Source organism: Ruditapes philippinarum, unplaced genomic scaffold (genome assembly GCF_026571515.1).
Source record: "Ruditapes philippinarum isolate M1 unplaced genomic scaffold, ASM2657151v2 ctg6810_1_1_1_1, whole genome shotgun sequence".
Lineage (NCBI taxonomy): Eukaryota > Metazoa > Mollusca > Bivalvia > Venerida > Veneridae > Ruditapes > Ruditapes philippinarum.
Window position 1 is genome coordinate 3,706 of NW_026864253.1, and position 17,454 is coordinate 21,159.

At 31.7% G+C, this 17,454-nt stretch overlaps 1 protein-coding gene across 1 annotated transcript; it reads left to right on the top strand.

The window, feature by feature from the left end:
• The first annotated feature begins 1,181 nt into the window (after positions 1 to 1,181).
• On the top strand, positions 1,182 to 16,553 carry LOC132724974 (uncharacterized). Its single transcript, XM_060709960.1, has 9 exons — positions 1,182 to 1,560; positions 2,005 to 2,137; positions 2,569 to 3,724; positions 4,494 to 4,728; positions 10,072 to 10,208; positions 10,794 to 11,019; positions 11,536 to 11,829; positions 14,382 to 14,528; positions 15,085 to 16,553. The coding sequence occupies exons 1-9, from the start codon at positions 1,347 to 1,349 to the stop codon at positions 15,138 to 15,140; spliced, it is 2,598 nt and encodes an 865-aa protein (XP_060565943.1). The 5' UTR covers positions 1,182 to 1,346; the 3' UTR covers positions 15,141 to 16,553.
• The last annotated feature ends 901 nt before the right edge of the window (positions 16,554 to 17,454 follow it).

Here is a 17,454-nt window from a genome sequence, read left to right on the forward strand (position 1 = left end):
TGTCATGTACCATGTAAGGTAAAGGCATACTTTGAATTTAAATAGTTCCCTGTTAAATCTGAAAGTAATCAATGTCAATCAAATTGTAATCATAATTACTGACAGACTAATAGTTGTTATTGATGAATTACAATATTAATATAATCAATTTTGGGTGAGGGGCTAACTTTTAGCAGTTATTGATGAATTACAATTAATATAATCAACGTTGGGTGAGATAACATATTACGTGATGATTACAGTGTAATTATGTAATCGATTAAACAATTAATGATTGTTGTGAACGATTACCCCAGGTCAGTTAGTCGTACGCTATTATAGTTCGGCTCATACTGCAAATGTTTGTACAACAAAGAGAAATACTAGAACTTTTCTACTTGTATGCCATTTATATTTTGAAATCGCATCCAAGAATATAAACATAGTTAAAGATATTATAGATAGATAAAAAGGTAAATGTAAACTGTACTGGTAGAATCTAATGAACTAATATGCTGACTCAGTTTAGATTACTTACTGAATTATGATTATATATTATGCCGCCACGTATAGAGAATGATAGTTATTTTGACGCGTCAATATTTTTAAACGTAAAGTATTGTTCAGAGTGTCCACAAATTGATAACTGTAAACACAGAAGATGCACGTCTTCATGGAACACTAAGTGTCTAGAGTGTTATGACAATAAAATATTCTTCAAGAAAACGTACAGTGACACAAAATGTGAACGTAAGTTGTTTTACATATCAATTGGAAATAAAACACTGTAATTATGAAAAATATCAGTAAAAAGGTCGCCATGCATAGAATTTTAAAACATCCACTCTATGAATCTAGTTTCATTAAATATTTAATTTTTATCTGATTATTGCATTATATAACAGGAAAAAAATAATGGAAAATATGTGTACACGTATAATTTAAAGGTGTGATAAAATAGGTAAGGGTCGGGGGTATTTATTTACTCTATTTTAAAAAATACCAAATCAACTTATAAGTCTTTTAAAATATTCTTTCTAATTGAAGAATATAATGACATGATATGAATCTACTAAAAACAACTACTTTGATTCCAAAGTTGACAAAGAAGAAATTTACTGAATTGGAAGAAATATGTAAGAAACCATAGCACAAGACTCTTTCAAACCCGTAATTAATTTAATTTAATAGGTGTGTGTTCTTGGAACAATCACTACTGTTGGCCCGGAAAATGTGGTGACGATCTGGCGAGAGAATGCACTTGCGCTCCAACTTTCAAAATTATACAGCAAAGTGGAGAAACTTCCTGTCAGCCTAAAAAGCTACCGTCTATTTTAACATGTGGAACGGTTGCGATTGGTCCTAATATGGAGAAGAAACAGGCTAGAAGCAGTACACATTCTACAGAGTGTAAATATCTAACTGATATGTACGGTAACTTTCAGCCGTCGTATTTCAAGTTTGATCTGGCTGCGGAATATACCATCGACATTAAAGGCTATTTGACACCGGATTTCATAAGTGAATCAAAGTTTGGTATAACAGACTTTGCTACAAATGTCGTCAAAATCCTTTTCGATGGTAAGATTTTTTTTTCAAAATAGAAATTTACTCTTATCTGCTTTTTGAATGGGTATTTAAATATATTTTAGATTTCTATTAAAACTCTATACATATTACACTATATATGACAATTTTTTATTCAGGATTTTCATTTGAGTTAACAAAGTTTTTACGTATTCATTGTAACAAGTTTTACAAAATGTGCTGATAAAAAGGCTTAGATATTGAACTCTGATATATCAGAATAATACGAGCCTAATCGTTGTCAAAACGTAAACGCAATATAAACGGCTACAATTTTATACCAACATCAGTTTAAAAGCAGGACTATATGCTTAAAGTATGCAGGTACAAGAAATAGCTGAAAATACATTACTAGTTAGAAATACGGGTTTAAACGCAAAATTGTACATCTAATGCTTCATGGTGAAACAGTAAGGTTTGCTAACTTGTTATTTCTAGGAAGGCGTTCTGCGGGAAGTCTTATCAATCATTTAGTGGACAGATCTTCAAGCGTTAATTGTAATCAGACACATTTTGACTCAGATAATATTACCGTTACCTCTGCTAACTTTGATCTTCAAGATGGTCAAGCGTAAATATTGTTGTTTTATTTTTGTCTTTAATCTATCGTTATTAATCGTTCTGACTCATTTGCATTTTCCGTAAATTGGTAAGATCTGTATACTGACAAGACCATTTTACAAGACTTTTGTTTTACTTTTTTTTTTTAATGTCCAAAATGTTTGTTTTAATGAAATGTGTTGGTTTACTTTATGAACAGTGATGGCGCATGCTCGAAATTATTACTCATTATTTCAAAGGATTTAAAAAGCCCTTCTGAATGTATGTAGGGAGTCGGGCGAAATTTGCTGTTTCTTGTTTAAAACACCTACGTTTCCACCTGGTAAAAAGGTGGCACAGATTCCTGATGTTTTTATTGTTTCCATCATTTACTTTATATATAAATATTGTTTATACTTCATTTTGTAGATTTGATACCTTTTTAATTACCTCTTTTTGTAGATTATGTCTTCAATTCCGCGTGGATGCAGGTGGTTACCTAAAGAGCAAAAATATTATCACACACACAACTTCTGACGCAGTACCTTATCAAAAGGTCAGAAACACTCGTGAGCTTTGCTACAAATATGATATCTCACCTGCAATGCACTGCCGAGAAAAGGGACATTGCAGTTACTATCCAATTCAATTTGAAAGCCGTGTGACGCGATCTACAGATATCGATGTACGTTTTATTGGTTGGTTTGATCCGGTTCCATCTGGTGGAAAATCGAACCAGGCATCATCTATTGAAAGTTATCAGTTAACGGTTAACGAGGTTACTGTATCAACACACAACATACAGGTTAATTACCTGTCACGTGTGTATACAAAGAAGGTTGATTTCAATACGAAGAGAATATCGCTAAACCTGACCTCTGAAAAACCTAGATTATACTGTCTTACGTTGGAAGTAAAAGATGTGGCTGATAATGTAAAACAAGCACGGCGATTCATCTTGTATGACAACTCGTCTTTTATTGAAACCTGGGACGATAAACCATTTTATGTCACATCAGCTTCGATACAAACCAACTATAAATGGCAGACTCATCATCATGACATATGTCTTAATTGGAAAGATCATTTTCTCAACCGATTCTACTTCGACAACCCTTTGCTAGACCCCATTGCACCGGAACCTCATGGATTAGTTTCTGGCATTTATGAACAAAACGATGGCTTACTTCCAGTTTCTGGTACTCCAAACGTGTATGGTATTGTACAAACTCTGGTTTCCTGGACTTTAAATGATGGGTCTCCTTCTACAGAGATCAAAGTGCCAAATTTTCAAAACCAGTCCTTTTGTAAGGACTTGAAAGTGAAAGACGGCCAAACGTACACAATATTTATCCGTTCTATTGATATTGCTAATAACACTTTTATTGAAAACAAGACAGTTCATATTGACCGATCCGTACCTCATATAAACAATATTTGGCTCGTTAAAGATGGTAACAAAGTCCTGTTAGTTGACACTATGACAGATTTTTCAAAGATGTATTTGCAGTTTGAAGCTCTAGATCCACACAGTGGCGTTAGACAAATAGAGTGGGCCTTTGGTAATACCACCACAGAACTAACTTCAGGTTCTCTGAGTGTAGGATCTATGAAAGAAGTAAGGCGAAATATAACTATGATAGCTAATTTAAATAATTTAGGAAATAAAAAAGACTTACGTCTTATAATGTATTCATATCAAAGGAAGATCCAGTTTCGTGTAATGCTACTAAAACTAGTACGTTAACATAAGACATATAAAAACGTTTTTCTTTAGATTCATTAAATTTTTTAATGATATCAACAAACAAAATTCATTTTAAGTTTAAAGATTTCTAAACAGACAGCGGAGGCTTACTACTTTTATGCTTAAATTGTTACTGTCATCATTCCTGATCTTTAAAGAGAAACACATTCTTTAACATTATTTCAAGTAATAATTGGTGATGTCTAGAATATACAATGTCTACAATATACAATGGTGTTCAAACAAGTCATCGTATTCTGTAGAATTCTTGATCACAGTTTATTGTCATAACTTTCAATTCTATCTAAACAATATGATGATGAATCACGAGACAAAAATAAAAAAAAATGTAACAGCTAATAAATAGGTCCAAAGTACTATGTTTCACATTCAAGTAATGAAATCAAAAATCTGGAAACAAAGTGATCCCTCGGAATCATTAATCACAACAAAATTACAAGAGAAGTCAAGTCAAGTTTTGTTAAATTTAATCATCTATCTTTATTAATTAATAACGAATAAGATCAAATAATGTTTTTACATTTTGTCAATTTAGCTCTTTTTAAGCCTGTTAATTCAAAAATACTTATAACAGAAATTCAAGTGTGCACTCCAAGTCGCTAATCGTTTTTATTTACAGAACTCCTGCCCACAGAGTGCTGAAAGTTGCTATTGCCCAGATGTCGGACAATGTGAGATTTTTAACTACACTGTACCACTTAACAAGCTTCTTTTGATCAATACACATGTGGATAATCACAACAATAATTACTATTTCACTTTGAAAGTCACCAACAACGCATACTTGTTTAACATAGAGCGTGTGGATGTTTTCGTCAATAATTCCCAACCAGTGCTTGGCGTTCACTTTGAGGGTAAAGGTTTTGTCTTCACAATTTTTTTTCAGCGCAAATTACCGTTATATTCTCAATGCATACCTAATCGCCAATGATTTACAAAGGCCCCCGCTTTCTCGACATGATAAGATTTCTAACTGTGATTTTTACTCACCTGGGAAAAGTTGGCGGCTCATACTAAACTATTTCTCAACTCTTGATTTTTTTCTTTGATAACGGATTATTGAGACATACATTGAGCCAAGCATTTGTCTCCATGCATATAATCGGGAGCATGAAATAACCAGTGGGAAATTCAACTTTTATTGTCGCTGTGCAATTAAAAGACCAGTTTGCCTTTAGAACGGTCGTGAAAGAAGGTCCAGGGTTTTAGTTTAATTTGTGTCATTATGTATAAAATAGTTTGTCTATAGTTTATATTTTTCAAAGTTTCAAACCAAAGCGGCTTTTATTTTGTTTTAACAATTTAAAGAAATGCATTGTGAGAACAAATCTAATAATTGATGCATCATTTACAGTTTATAGATTTATTATGTATAGTTCACGAGAGAACCTAAATAAGACATCTGAGCTCAACGATTTATAATGATAAGCAACGGTGCATGTCTGATTGCTAGATACAAATGTGTACGTACTCGTTATAAAAACGCGCATGATTGCAATTTTACATGAATGTATTACTGCATATGATCTACTGATTCCAGAAATTTGAAAAAAAATGAGTTATTGATTTGTATTATACATACTTGTACCAGTACATATTCCAGGATTTACACATATGATCGCAAATAATATTCGTAATAATATCAGAGATATTTTTGAGAATGAATCCAAAAAATTGATTTTTAGATACAAAAGCAGTTATGTTTTGCCAAAGGCTGGTTATATCCGAAACCTAAACAAATTTAACAAATTGACAGGCTTCAAACCTTCTGATCCCCTTTCAAAATTCCATTTTTTTAGTTCCGCCCATTGTTTTCTCGTTTAGGGCACATGCATTTTTAACTTAGGGACCATATGCCGCTTTTCATGGAATGGCACTTACGTGTCACATTGAAGGTTCCATGATAACCGCCATATGAACACACCTGCGGATGTTTCAAAATTCAAAATTGTACTAGTTAATGCGAAATGTTGAATTCTGCTTAAGCCGGTGTTAGGGGGCGTGGACGGTAGTTTGCACTTGACAGTACCGTCCATGAACAGACTAAATCAAACCGAGCCTGCAACATTTTCAATTTTCCCGTGTTGGGCTTTCTTTAGGGATTCTTATTTTCACTTTTTTATAGCACAAAACATTAAGGATATCTTTGAAAAGACGAGTATCTGTAATTCAGTTCTAAATAACTCAAATGGCCTTGAGCAAGGTTTCGCAGATGAATTGCACGATTTGGTACAGAGCTGGGGCGATATAATACTTTGCTTAAGAAACAACGATCATTGAGTCATACCCCAAGGGTTTAATCAACTACGACGATTCATTTTAATGCAGGTTACAGTTCAAATTAGAAACCTTTGGGTATTTTAGACTTATTCATGTAAATATTTATTCTACTTTTAAGACTCGAACATATTTTAAAGGTTGGCAATATATCTTGATTGTTTCATTTTATATGTATTAAAACGTTGTACATTAATGAGACACTTAAACATATTGTAATAATGAAGTAAGGGCAGGAGTGGACAATTCAAACAACACAGTTAATTTATCTGCTTCTCTTGGTTTCTTTAATGCTAATTTATTTGAATTAAGAAATTAAAAATCATTTAATAGATCGGATTCTAGCTAAAAGTTTATCGCGAATAAACACACAGAACGACAGTATACATGCTATATTCTTATCTAAGCAGTTTGTGAGTGTCTTTTTATTTCAAAAGCTTGCACTATTGATATAGCCTATCTTTAAAAGTTATAACAATTATGTTTGATAAATACCTTTTACTTTTTTTAGCGTAGCAATTTTAAAACAAATATATATATATAGACTTTTTAAATCTAATTGTACAATGATTGATAGGGTAAAAGACACATAATAAATAAACATATTTGTATTTTAGCAAAGATTAAAAAGTTACGCCGAGTTGTTTAGTGGGTTGCGTTCAACAAGGAACATTTTTAAATTAGTAGTTGATATAATGATAACATTTCTACAGTTTTACATAAATGTACCTTATCACAGTTTTGCAGATACTTCCTCATTGAATTACGTTACGTGTGTTCATATTAATATTTAATTAATTTTAGTTCATGTTTCTTTAAGGGTCAATTCAATTGAATAATGTTTTGACATGCAATACAACAGTCACAACAAACAGTTTATCTGAGTGCTTTTATCTAGTGTTTAATCAAATCATTTGGAATAAACGGGAATAGATTGACAACAGCGTAAATTCGAAACGTAATAGTACATCATTGTTGAAATAATGCTCGATAACGTCCACGATGGATTAATTTAGTATATTGCGCAGAACATTTAAAAAACGTTATAAAAAGATATATTTCGTAAAGTACTATAGTGACTCATATGGTGAAACTTCAGATTTTTGATATGTTTCACACTGACGAGCAAGGTTTAGAGTCCTTGAAAGCAAACTTTTTTGTATTACAAAACTGTTTATAGCTAGTGGCTGTTATAAAAAAATTCAAGTATAGGACTCTATCTTCCAATGAAATTTTGCTTTAATATTCTACTTTATTCATAAAGCTTCTGGGTGTCTGACTTATATCTTGATTTGATATTGTTTTACCTCATTGCGGTGTTGTTCATTGGCTTCGTTCATTGTTATTTTCAAGGCTCCAATATTAATTTGATGATCTATTGATAAAAAACATAGATAACTGCTATCATTTTCAAAGAACTTTCATGTTTTTTTATCCTTTGGCTGATCAACATAAGTCCATGTTTCAACTGCAAGCCACGATTTCATTCAAGCGATTTCAGCAAGAAATCTGGTACCTTTAGAGCAAATGTGATGCAATTCGTACGCGCTTTCCCTCTTTTTGCCACCGGTAGAGAAGTGATGTATGAACATGAAGTAAATTAATAACATTTGACAAAATATGAGAAACTGAAGACGAATGCTGCATCAATGACATATTTCTTTCACTTAAGAAATCGATAAAAACACGTAATTATTGTCCTATACGTTCATTCATGTTTTATGATATTCGAAGGGAGAGATATAGTCGCCGCTTTGCCTGTCCGTCGTTCGCATGTTGTCCGGGACATAACACTGAAACTTCATGAGGTATCAACAAAACTATATAAGGTAATTAGATTTCATTGAGCAGAAGTGCAGCGCATTAGAAACGTAATTCTACCTTGCCTGAGGTTAGAGAAATTGTCTTTAATTGTAAATCTACACTTTGAACTTTGTCGTGGACACAATTACGAAACCATAAGAGGTATCAACAAAACACTTTTATGATAGGTAGATCTCATTAAGTAGAAGTGCTAATTTTGGAGTATTTGGAGTATTTGCCTTTCTTCATTTTTACACTTGAACCGGGACATAAGTCTGAAATCACAAGATCTTGGGCTTAGTGTTGTTTTGAATGTTTAATTTACACACAATTATATGTAGTCAAAAAAAAACTCTTGTTACACTCTCTGATTTTAAAAGGAAATATTTAATTTCGAAAAGCAAACAATTACTAGGTCACTTAATACCGTGTAAAGCGTTTTCAGTATTTGAGATTACCATTTATAACAAAACAGAATGAAATTTTATCGACTTATACAGCTTAAAATATAACTAGTCCAAACATTATTTATATCAACATACATGTAAGCACCATTTTATCATATGCTTACTACTCACGAGTTATATACTAGTTTGGCTAAGGGATACTTTAAACAAGAAAAAAATATACTTGGTTATTTGCTTATGATAACCTTTCGGCATGAAACAAGTCTTATAATCAGTTTTGGTGAAACTATTTGAATTCAAGTACGTTAAATATTTGCTTCTTGATTTTTCCTTGTGTATGCGATCTGATTCTTTGAGCTTATTTTATTAACTTATTTTTCACTAAAATGCAAATTATTCTTAATTAAAACGAATTAACAAACTAATTGCAAAACACACGACTATCAAACATAAGAGATAGAAAGATAAAGGGGAGAAAGGAGGAGGGAGATGGATTGTTGAATAAAGTTGTGGGGTTTTTTTACTATTCCCCAAGAAAATAAAAATAGTCAGAATAAAATGAGTATAGTAAGAAAACAACTTATATCCAGAACTTAAAAATAAATTTATGGTAATATAGTTGAAAAGACGACAAACCTAAGGGTAAATAAAAATACATTTGTATTGATACATGTTTCTTGTGGCAGATACGGGCGAATAAACCCTACATTAGATAAAATGACCCTAAGCACTACATAAATATTAGAGTCATGTCAGTAAGACTGACATGCTCTCGTTTATTCAAGCAGCAAGTTAAAAAAAACAATTCAACGTTGCTAAAACCCTTATTGACAAGTTCTTAAAACAGCTTATGGCGTGGGAAAGTGCGGGAAATATCTATCGGTTGGAAGGTTAAATCTATAACAAAAAAGGACAGTCTTTGTATATATAAAGCATACTTATATTTTGACCTTATCATTTTTATTTCAATATGAACAGTTGGTCATTCACTGTTTGTAACAATCAACATTTTGAAATATATAATATGAATTAAATATAAAGTATAATTCATCTCAAATTTACAATGGAAATATGAGCATAATGCCACATAAAAGCTGTTCTTCATTCATTTAACACACACATCATAGCAGGATATGACATCTCTTGTACATGTTTCTCTAATTATAACGTATAACAGAAATATTTCAGTAAATATTTTGACTATACTTGTTACTCTCAGCAGGTTATTTTTTAAAAAAAAACTTGGAGTATGAACGTTTCTATTCTATAAATAAGAAAACATACACAGCAACGTTATCTATTGTTAAAAAGATAAAACTAAATTACGACTATAGTGGCGAAAAGAATTGTTTTAATTTAAATTAATCTTCTTTAAATGATTTTATCAAATATCTTTAGTGTTGTTATTGTTATTCATAACAACATAGTTTCCATTGTTAAAGTTTGATATTTTCGTCTTATTGTTAACGTTCACATGAACTCACAGACATTGTATGTACGGCAGGATTTAGCTGAAAGAATATGTAAAGTTCTATCAAGTTGATTTGTTGTTACAATCTTATTCTATATACGTCTGTGAACATAATTCATTTACGCACTGATCTTGCAAATATTTGAAGTTGATACTTATGAAATATCATTTCACTCCAGAAGTCAGTTATTTGATAATAAAAACCAGGGAACAAATGTATCTGTATACTTGTATTTCAGAAATTCCTCAGACTTTTACACTTCATCTAGAACATCCACCAAGTAAGGATCATGATCTTACCTGCAATGCGGTAACTTTAAAATGTACTACTGGGTGTATTTTTCTGACACCATCATTTATATGGTACTATTTGCAGGTAATAAATTCCCGAGAAACTATAATTTTCTCTTTGTTTTCTTTCTGTAGAAACAAATAATTTTCTCGTTTTCAGACCAGAACGATCAATTTATTTAAACACTCATTAAAACATTAAAAGGCACTGATGATATTCTACTTTTTCTGTAGCCTCCGCTTAAGGTGGTCATTGATATTTGATAAATAAATTAATAAACTTAAATGATTTTAAAATTTGAATGAAGCGGTGTGTATATATTTCGGCAGAGTGGTTAAGGTCGTTGACTTCAAACCACTTGCCGATCACCGTTGTGGGTTCGAATCCCGACAGGGATTTCGGATTATTTCATGTGAGGAGGCTATCCGGCTAGCTTACGGAAAGTAGGTGGTTCTACGCAGGTGCCCGTTCGTTCCTGAAATAATACACGGAAGGGCACCTCAGGTCTTCCTTAACCAGTAAAGATGGAACGTCACCATATGACTTATACTGTGACGTAAAACCCGATCGAACAAACAAACAAAATCTTGTTTCCTTAACATGACAAGAAAAACACGTGGTATGGGCACACTGATGATTTATGCAGTAACTCATATTCTTATTTTATAGTCGGATGGATTAGAATCTATTTGGTCAGATTCAGAACCTGTAACACATACAAGTGGGCAATGTAAAGAATTTGAAGTGGTGTTTACCTCTACTTTAGTACTTCAAAAGTACACTGTGTTTAATGACGTTACTGACCATACCGTCAGGTTTCAATGTGGTGCAACGATTTTAAATAGTACTACCGATGAAGTTAAAACACAGTCATCTGTAAATATTAGATATGCCGGTAATTGATTTATTTTGCTATCTTTTTTCACCTGTGCCGCTGTTTTTGTAACATATATTTGTCTCTTCACATCATCTTAAGGAACTGTAAGAGTTTAAAAAGTTAATGAGAGTGTTAATTTTCCATTTACATGATTGCTTTATTTATTCTTGCCTATTTATTGTTATCGAAGGATCTACCGTTTTCAAAATTCCCGAACTGGTGTGAAGTGTCATATTGCAGTGCAAAAACTTGTGTTGTCCTTTGTGTAATTGATTCCAGTACTTTTAGTGTTAGAGACTGAATACCGATAAGGACGTTATTTCAAAAGATTGCGTAATTGTCGACTATTTGCTTTGTTTTTATGCTGTAAAAGAATCTTCTCTTCTAAGATTTCTTTATTGTAACTGTAATATTTATTGAACTGGTGTTTGTTTATCAACTCTTATATAACTCTTAGGTAATCCTGATTAAATTTTGACATATTTAGTTATAGTACTTTCGTAGATTTCATACTAGTCATGTCTCATTTTACAGTTAGAGTGGCGAAGGTATCACTTAAGATTGGAAATAGTTCTAAGGCCAGTTCTCTAAACGTTACCGATGGTATTTCGGAAATATTCAAATGTACAACTAGCTATAGCAGACCATTACCTACAATTGTATGGTATATAGGACGGACAGAAAAAATAAGAGTTGTCGGTACTGAATCAACCCTTGCATTCATTGCTAGTAAAGCAGATACTGGCAAGGATGTTTATTGCAAAGCTTTCAATATTCAGCCAGAAAATGAAGCACTATTCTCCAACAAAGTTTCTCTCCATGTTAAAGGTAAATGCAATCATGTATTTGTCTATTTAGTTATTGTAATTCATTTTCATTTTTAGAAAAAAATGCAAAATAATATTTTATATAACCTTGCAAAAATGCATATAATGTACATAACACCTTCAAAATTTCATGATTATGGAAAGATTGCTTTAAGACTTTTAACGACAATCATACACTACTTTAATTAAAAATAAAAGGCTAAGGGTATATAGGAGACATAAATACAAATTACCCCAATAAATCAGCGTACTAGGAAAAAACATAACAAAAGTTATATCATGTTACAGCCTTTGATTGATCCTTCTCTTTGACATTTTTATCGATACAAGCAAGGATAGAAATGCTAAAATATCATAAGAGTAAAACATTTTCCTTCTTTGTTTAACGTTCTCCACGGCCTGATTGGCAAGCAATTTCGAACACAACTTGCTCTATTGGCGCGCCTGTTACATTAACATTTACTGCTTTTGCATATCCAACGTCAAGTTGTGATGGTTTTAATTGGTACAAAAAAATCTCAAATGAATGGATACCATTACAAAGTAACAAGGATGTACAAATATATGTAAAAGGACTGGAAACACACCTTAATATTTTTTATGTATCTCAGGCAGACCTAGGCCAATATCGATTAACAGTTGAAAATATCATCGGAATATATAACCAGTATTATTTCCTTATTGAAAAGGTAGGTTTCATGATTTTTGTATAACTATGGATTTTTTGTGCCGCCACTTTGGGGGGGGGGGGGCATTTATTTACATATACCCTTGTCCGTCTGTCCGTCCGTTCTCATTTTGTGTCGCACGTAGCTCAAAAAGTATTTGACCTAGAGTAATGAAACTTTACAGGAATGTTTATCAGCATGTGTAGTTGTGCACTTGGGTATTTTCATGTGGATATATTTAGTATTTTTTATAGTTCTTGCCCTTGACATAGTTAATATTTACTTTTTTCAACTTGTGTCGCATGTAACTCAAAAAGTATTTGACCTAGAGTCATGAAACTTTACAGAAATATTGATCAACAAGTGAAGCTGTGCACCTTGGTATTTTCATGTAGATATATTTAGTATTTTTAGAGTTATTGCCCTTGACTTAGTTAATATTTGCAATTTTCAACTTTTGTTGCACGTAACTCAAAAGGTATTTGACCTAGAGTCATGAAACCTGAAAGGAATGTTGCTCATTATGAGCAATTGTGCACCTAGGGTTTCTTTTGTGGATTTATTCTGTTTTGTTAGAGTAATTGCCCTTGACTAAGTAAAAAATAGTTACAATTTTCAACTTGTGTCGCATGTAGCTCGAAAAACTATTTGACCTTGGGTCATGAAACGTTACAGGAATGTTGATCAGCATGTGCAACTGTGCACCTATGTATCTTTGTGTTGATATATTTAGTATTTGTAGAGTTATTGCCCTTGACTTAGTAAATATTTACAATTTTCAACTTGTGTCGAGCCTATGACCTAAAGTCATGAAACTTAACAGGAATGTTGATAAGCATGTGAAGTTGTGCACCTGGGGTTTCGCTTGTGGATTTATTATGTTTTGTCAGAGTTATGTTCTTTAACTTAGTAAAAAATTGTAATTTTCAACTTGTGTCGCACGAAGCTCAATAAGTATTTGACCTAGGGTCATGAAACTTTACAGGAATTTTCATCAGCATGTGTAGTTGTGCACCTGGGTATCGTGTTGTTTTATTTAGTATTTGTAGAGTAATTGTCTTTGACTTAGTAAAAATTTGCAATTTTCAAATTGTGTCGTGCGTAGCTCAAAATGTATTTGACCTAGAGTCTTAAACTTTACAGGAAAGTTTATCAGCATTTGAAATTATGCACCTGGGGTTTCGTTTGTGAATTTATATGTTTTGCCAGAGTAATTGCCCTTTACTTAGTAAAAACCATTTCATTATGTTGTGTTAATTGTTCCTTGAGTGCTTGAGTTAGAATCAACCAACTTTGCATAAATAATGATCTACCTCACTGTAAAGCTAAAGACCTGGGATTTAGCATATGGATTTTTTCAGTTTTGTTAGAGTTATTTCCCTTGACTCAGTATGAATTTGCAATTTTCAACTTGTTCATGCAAAGCTCAAAAAGTATTTGACCTGTAGGCATGAAAGAATACAAGAATGTTGGTCAGCATTTGTACTTATGTACATTGGGGTTCGCTTGTGGATTTCTTTAGTATTTGTAAAGTTCTTGTCCTTTACTTAGTAAAAGATTTTTAGTTTTCAAATTATGGGACACGTAGCCCAAAAAAGATTTGACCTAGGTTCATAAGATAGACAAAACAGTGGAGTGTGGGGGCAACCGTGTCCTATGGACACATTTCTAGATTTTATTTTGTATTGTTATCATATTAATGGCTTGACCTTGAATAATATTTTTAAAACAATTTGTAGAAGAAATATCGTAACGCAAGTTTCTGGTGAGTATCACTGGCAAATTCACATCATCAAAACGTTGGCAACTCAGTTCTGTCAAAGATTAATTTATCCATTTGAGTAACAAATGCGTGAATTTTTTTATTTCATAATGAATGTTTTAGATGACCCCAGTGTTGATGTTGGCTTAGAAACTATGGACAGTAGTGATTTCAAAACTGCCACAATAGTATTGGGAATAATCTCTGTCATATGTGCTGGTACTTCAGCAGGCATCGTGATTTGGTTTAAACGAAAAACCAAAGGAACAGGTAACTATGTCGTAAAGACTTTGATGATTGCCATATATATAATTTTCTAATTTTCAATTCTGGTTTTATCATTGGATTCAAACTTCCTAGATTTTAATCTAGATTATAATTTGACAATGGTAGACACATAATTATATATTAAATTTTGATCATACTAAAATACTAAATCTTAATTTAAGTAAATGCGCAACCAAAAAAACATGTAAATGTAAGTCTAAACCTTTTTTTTGGCAGTTTGAAAGATAACTGCAATTGATTTAAACAGGTAGTGCAATCATGCGAAATATGAAGTCCAAACTTTATACATTTATTAGGTGATAAACATAAATTAATCGCATTCTTTTATGTATTAGTCGTTGAGCCATGTATATCATTTATCATTGATGTCATTTTTACATTTCATAACAATGTTTGTTAAGGTTTCAAGATTAATACGTTCAACAGTATAAAATAATTTGCATAAAAAATTGCAATGTACAAAACTTCGATTCAATTGTTGATGTGTTCACTTATTTGCAAACAAAATGCAAATATACGAAAATCTTCTACATTGCAGATAGCAAATCATGCACTAAGTCACATAAAAGGTATGTGTTTCTGTTTCGTTTTTGATAAATAGTTTGATATCTTGTATTTATCACGTCTAGTTTTATATTTGAACTGTTAAACTATTGTAAGTAAATACAATTCAGTGGAGCACTTCCATACATACAAACATCTTTATTTACGAGCGTCAAAACAGAAGGTCAATAGTCTTGCATCATCTTCGACGTCTACGGAGGAATGGATAATAATCCTTGGTTTGAGTTGAAGATATACACATTAACTGAATAACAATATAATAAATTCCAATGATAATCAGTAACGTAAACATTTTTTTTTGTATTTTCATAAACCAAATTGGTAGCTTTGACAATACACCATACGAAACAGAAATGCAGGAATGTACCGGACGTGTATACGAGAATCTACCGCAACAATATGCTGATTTAAAGGCGTTCTCCAGAGACGACACGACAACCTATGACGTTATAGATAATAGCCAATACCATTCAAGTACTTAAAACATTGGACTATAGAGATAACATTAACACTATCCCAATACAGTCGCTGCAAAAGCTGCTATTGAACTTCTGATCATTCTTCTAAACTTATCGAGTTGTCTATTCATAAAAGAAAAAACATATCTTTATATCTAAGTGAAAATGTGATATTTTTATGTACGGAATATTTTATTGAATAAATTGCTTTGTGGAAGTGTTTAAATGTTGACGTAAGTGAAAAATGTATTTGTCATTTTAATGCGTACCTGTAGCCTTTTCGGTATTCAAGAAAGGGGATTTTGCTAAATATCCAAATCAATGGAATGAACACGGAGTGGTGCTGTTACTGTTAAGTGTGCAAACGTGTAAAAGTATTCGAGCAAAAACATTACAAAGGTATGGCATACATATTTAGCTAATACCTCTAATAACATGATAATACATAGATTATTGATCGTGCATATAAACACCTATAAACATCATAGGTAAATTTAACTATTACAAGAACAAGTGGTCTTACAAATTCTTTACACAGATATATAATAAACAGTATCTCTAAAGGCAATAATGAGATAGTCATTTAACAGTAACATGTAAAAAGTTTCACAGGTTTATATAATATGGCGTTATCAAAGCCATCGTCACTAATTAAGGGTTTTCTTCTAACATGTAACAACCTGAATGTCATAGTTATTGAAAGTAGCTAAGATGAATGCTAAGGATAAATATATCTGCAAATGCTTCAACATTTGATTTAAATGAGCATGACGTGTTCAATATTACATTTTGTATGTGTTTCCTTTTTCCATCTAAATAAGAGTATGTATAACTAATTCCTTGTTATTTGTCGGTCGTTTAGCTTGGAATTGTACTGAATTGTAGCGTGTATCATGTTTGTGTTGTTTTATTGTTGTGATCTGCAAGAAACGCATATATTCATATAGCAAGAGGCAAAAAGAAATAAATTTCAAAACAAAACAAATGTGTTCAATTGTTTTCATTTTTATCATAAAAACAAAAAAGGAAGTTTAATAGGTACATACATATTTAGCTTTAATAAAAAGTGTGCTGCTAAACATTTAAGACACAATTGTCTACTTAGTGCTCTACAATTGTTTAGACACCATTTCAATGTATGAAATAAAACGGAATTGGTTTAAAAATTATACTCAAATTTGATATTTAAAAATTACTTATAGTTCCTATATAGTCTCTTTTCAAATGTAAAATAAGGATCTGTTGAGTACAAATATTGAAGATATTTTACAAATTAAACTCTACATACTATAAGGTTAAAACATTAAATGAATTCATAGTGTCATTCAAGAAACTGGACTTTCTAACCTGGCAGTTAGAGGGATTGCAGCTCCCCAAATATAGTTTGTACATTCTCTTATTCAAATTAGACATGATCAGAAAGAATTTCCTAGATTTCAAAATTTTTGCAATAAAAGTATTTTACCAATGTTAAGGATAGAATAGTTTACAAATGTTTTGTAAATGATGATTGCATTACCAACTACACCTCTCATTAATCCTTAAAATATTGAAAATTGTTTTTTTCTTAAATGCTATGTAATACATTGTGTTTTTTTTTCATTTTGAAAGATCTACAAAAGACTCGAGTTTTTTTTAAACATCAACGTCTAAAAGAGCCTAAAATAAAACAACATCACATAATATTTATATAGACATACAAAGGGTAATTATACGTATATTAAAGTGTTAATACATATAAGTTCAAAAGAACTATCATCTATAGATAAGTTTATCCTATTTCGTCTATTTCGTTGTATTCTTTGAAGATCAGAAGTGAAATCTCGAAGCTAAACGTAAAAATGAGCAAATCAGCCATTTCAAGCAATTAATTGTTATCATTGGCT

Excerpts from the sequence above, each read along its gene's own strand:
- LOC132724974 (XM_060709960.1), top strand. The coding sequence starts at position 1,347 with ATGGAGAAGAAACAGGCTAGAAGCAGTACACATTCTACAGAGTGTAAA. Across the intron at positions 4,729-10,071 it reads GCTTGGCGTTCACTTTGAGG|AAATTCCTCAGACTTTTACA; the intron begins GTAAAGGTTTTG and ends CTTGTATTTCAG. Across the intron at positions 14,529-15,084 it reads ACGAAAAACCAAAGGAACAG|ATAGCAAATCATGCACTAAG; the intron begins GTAACTATGTCG and ends TCTACATTGCAG.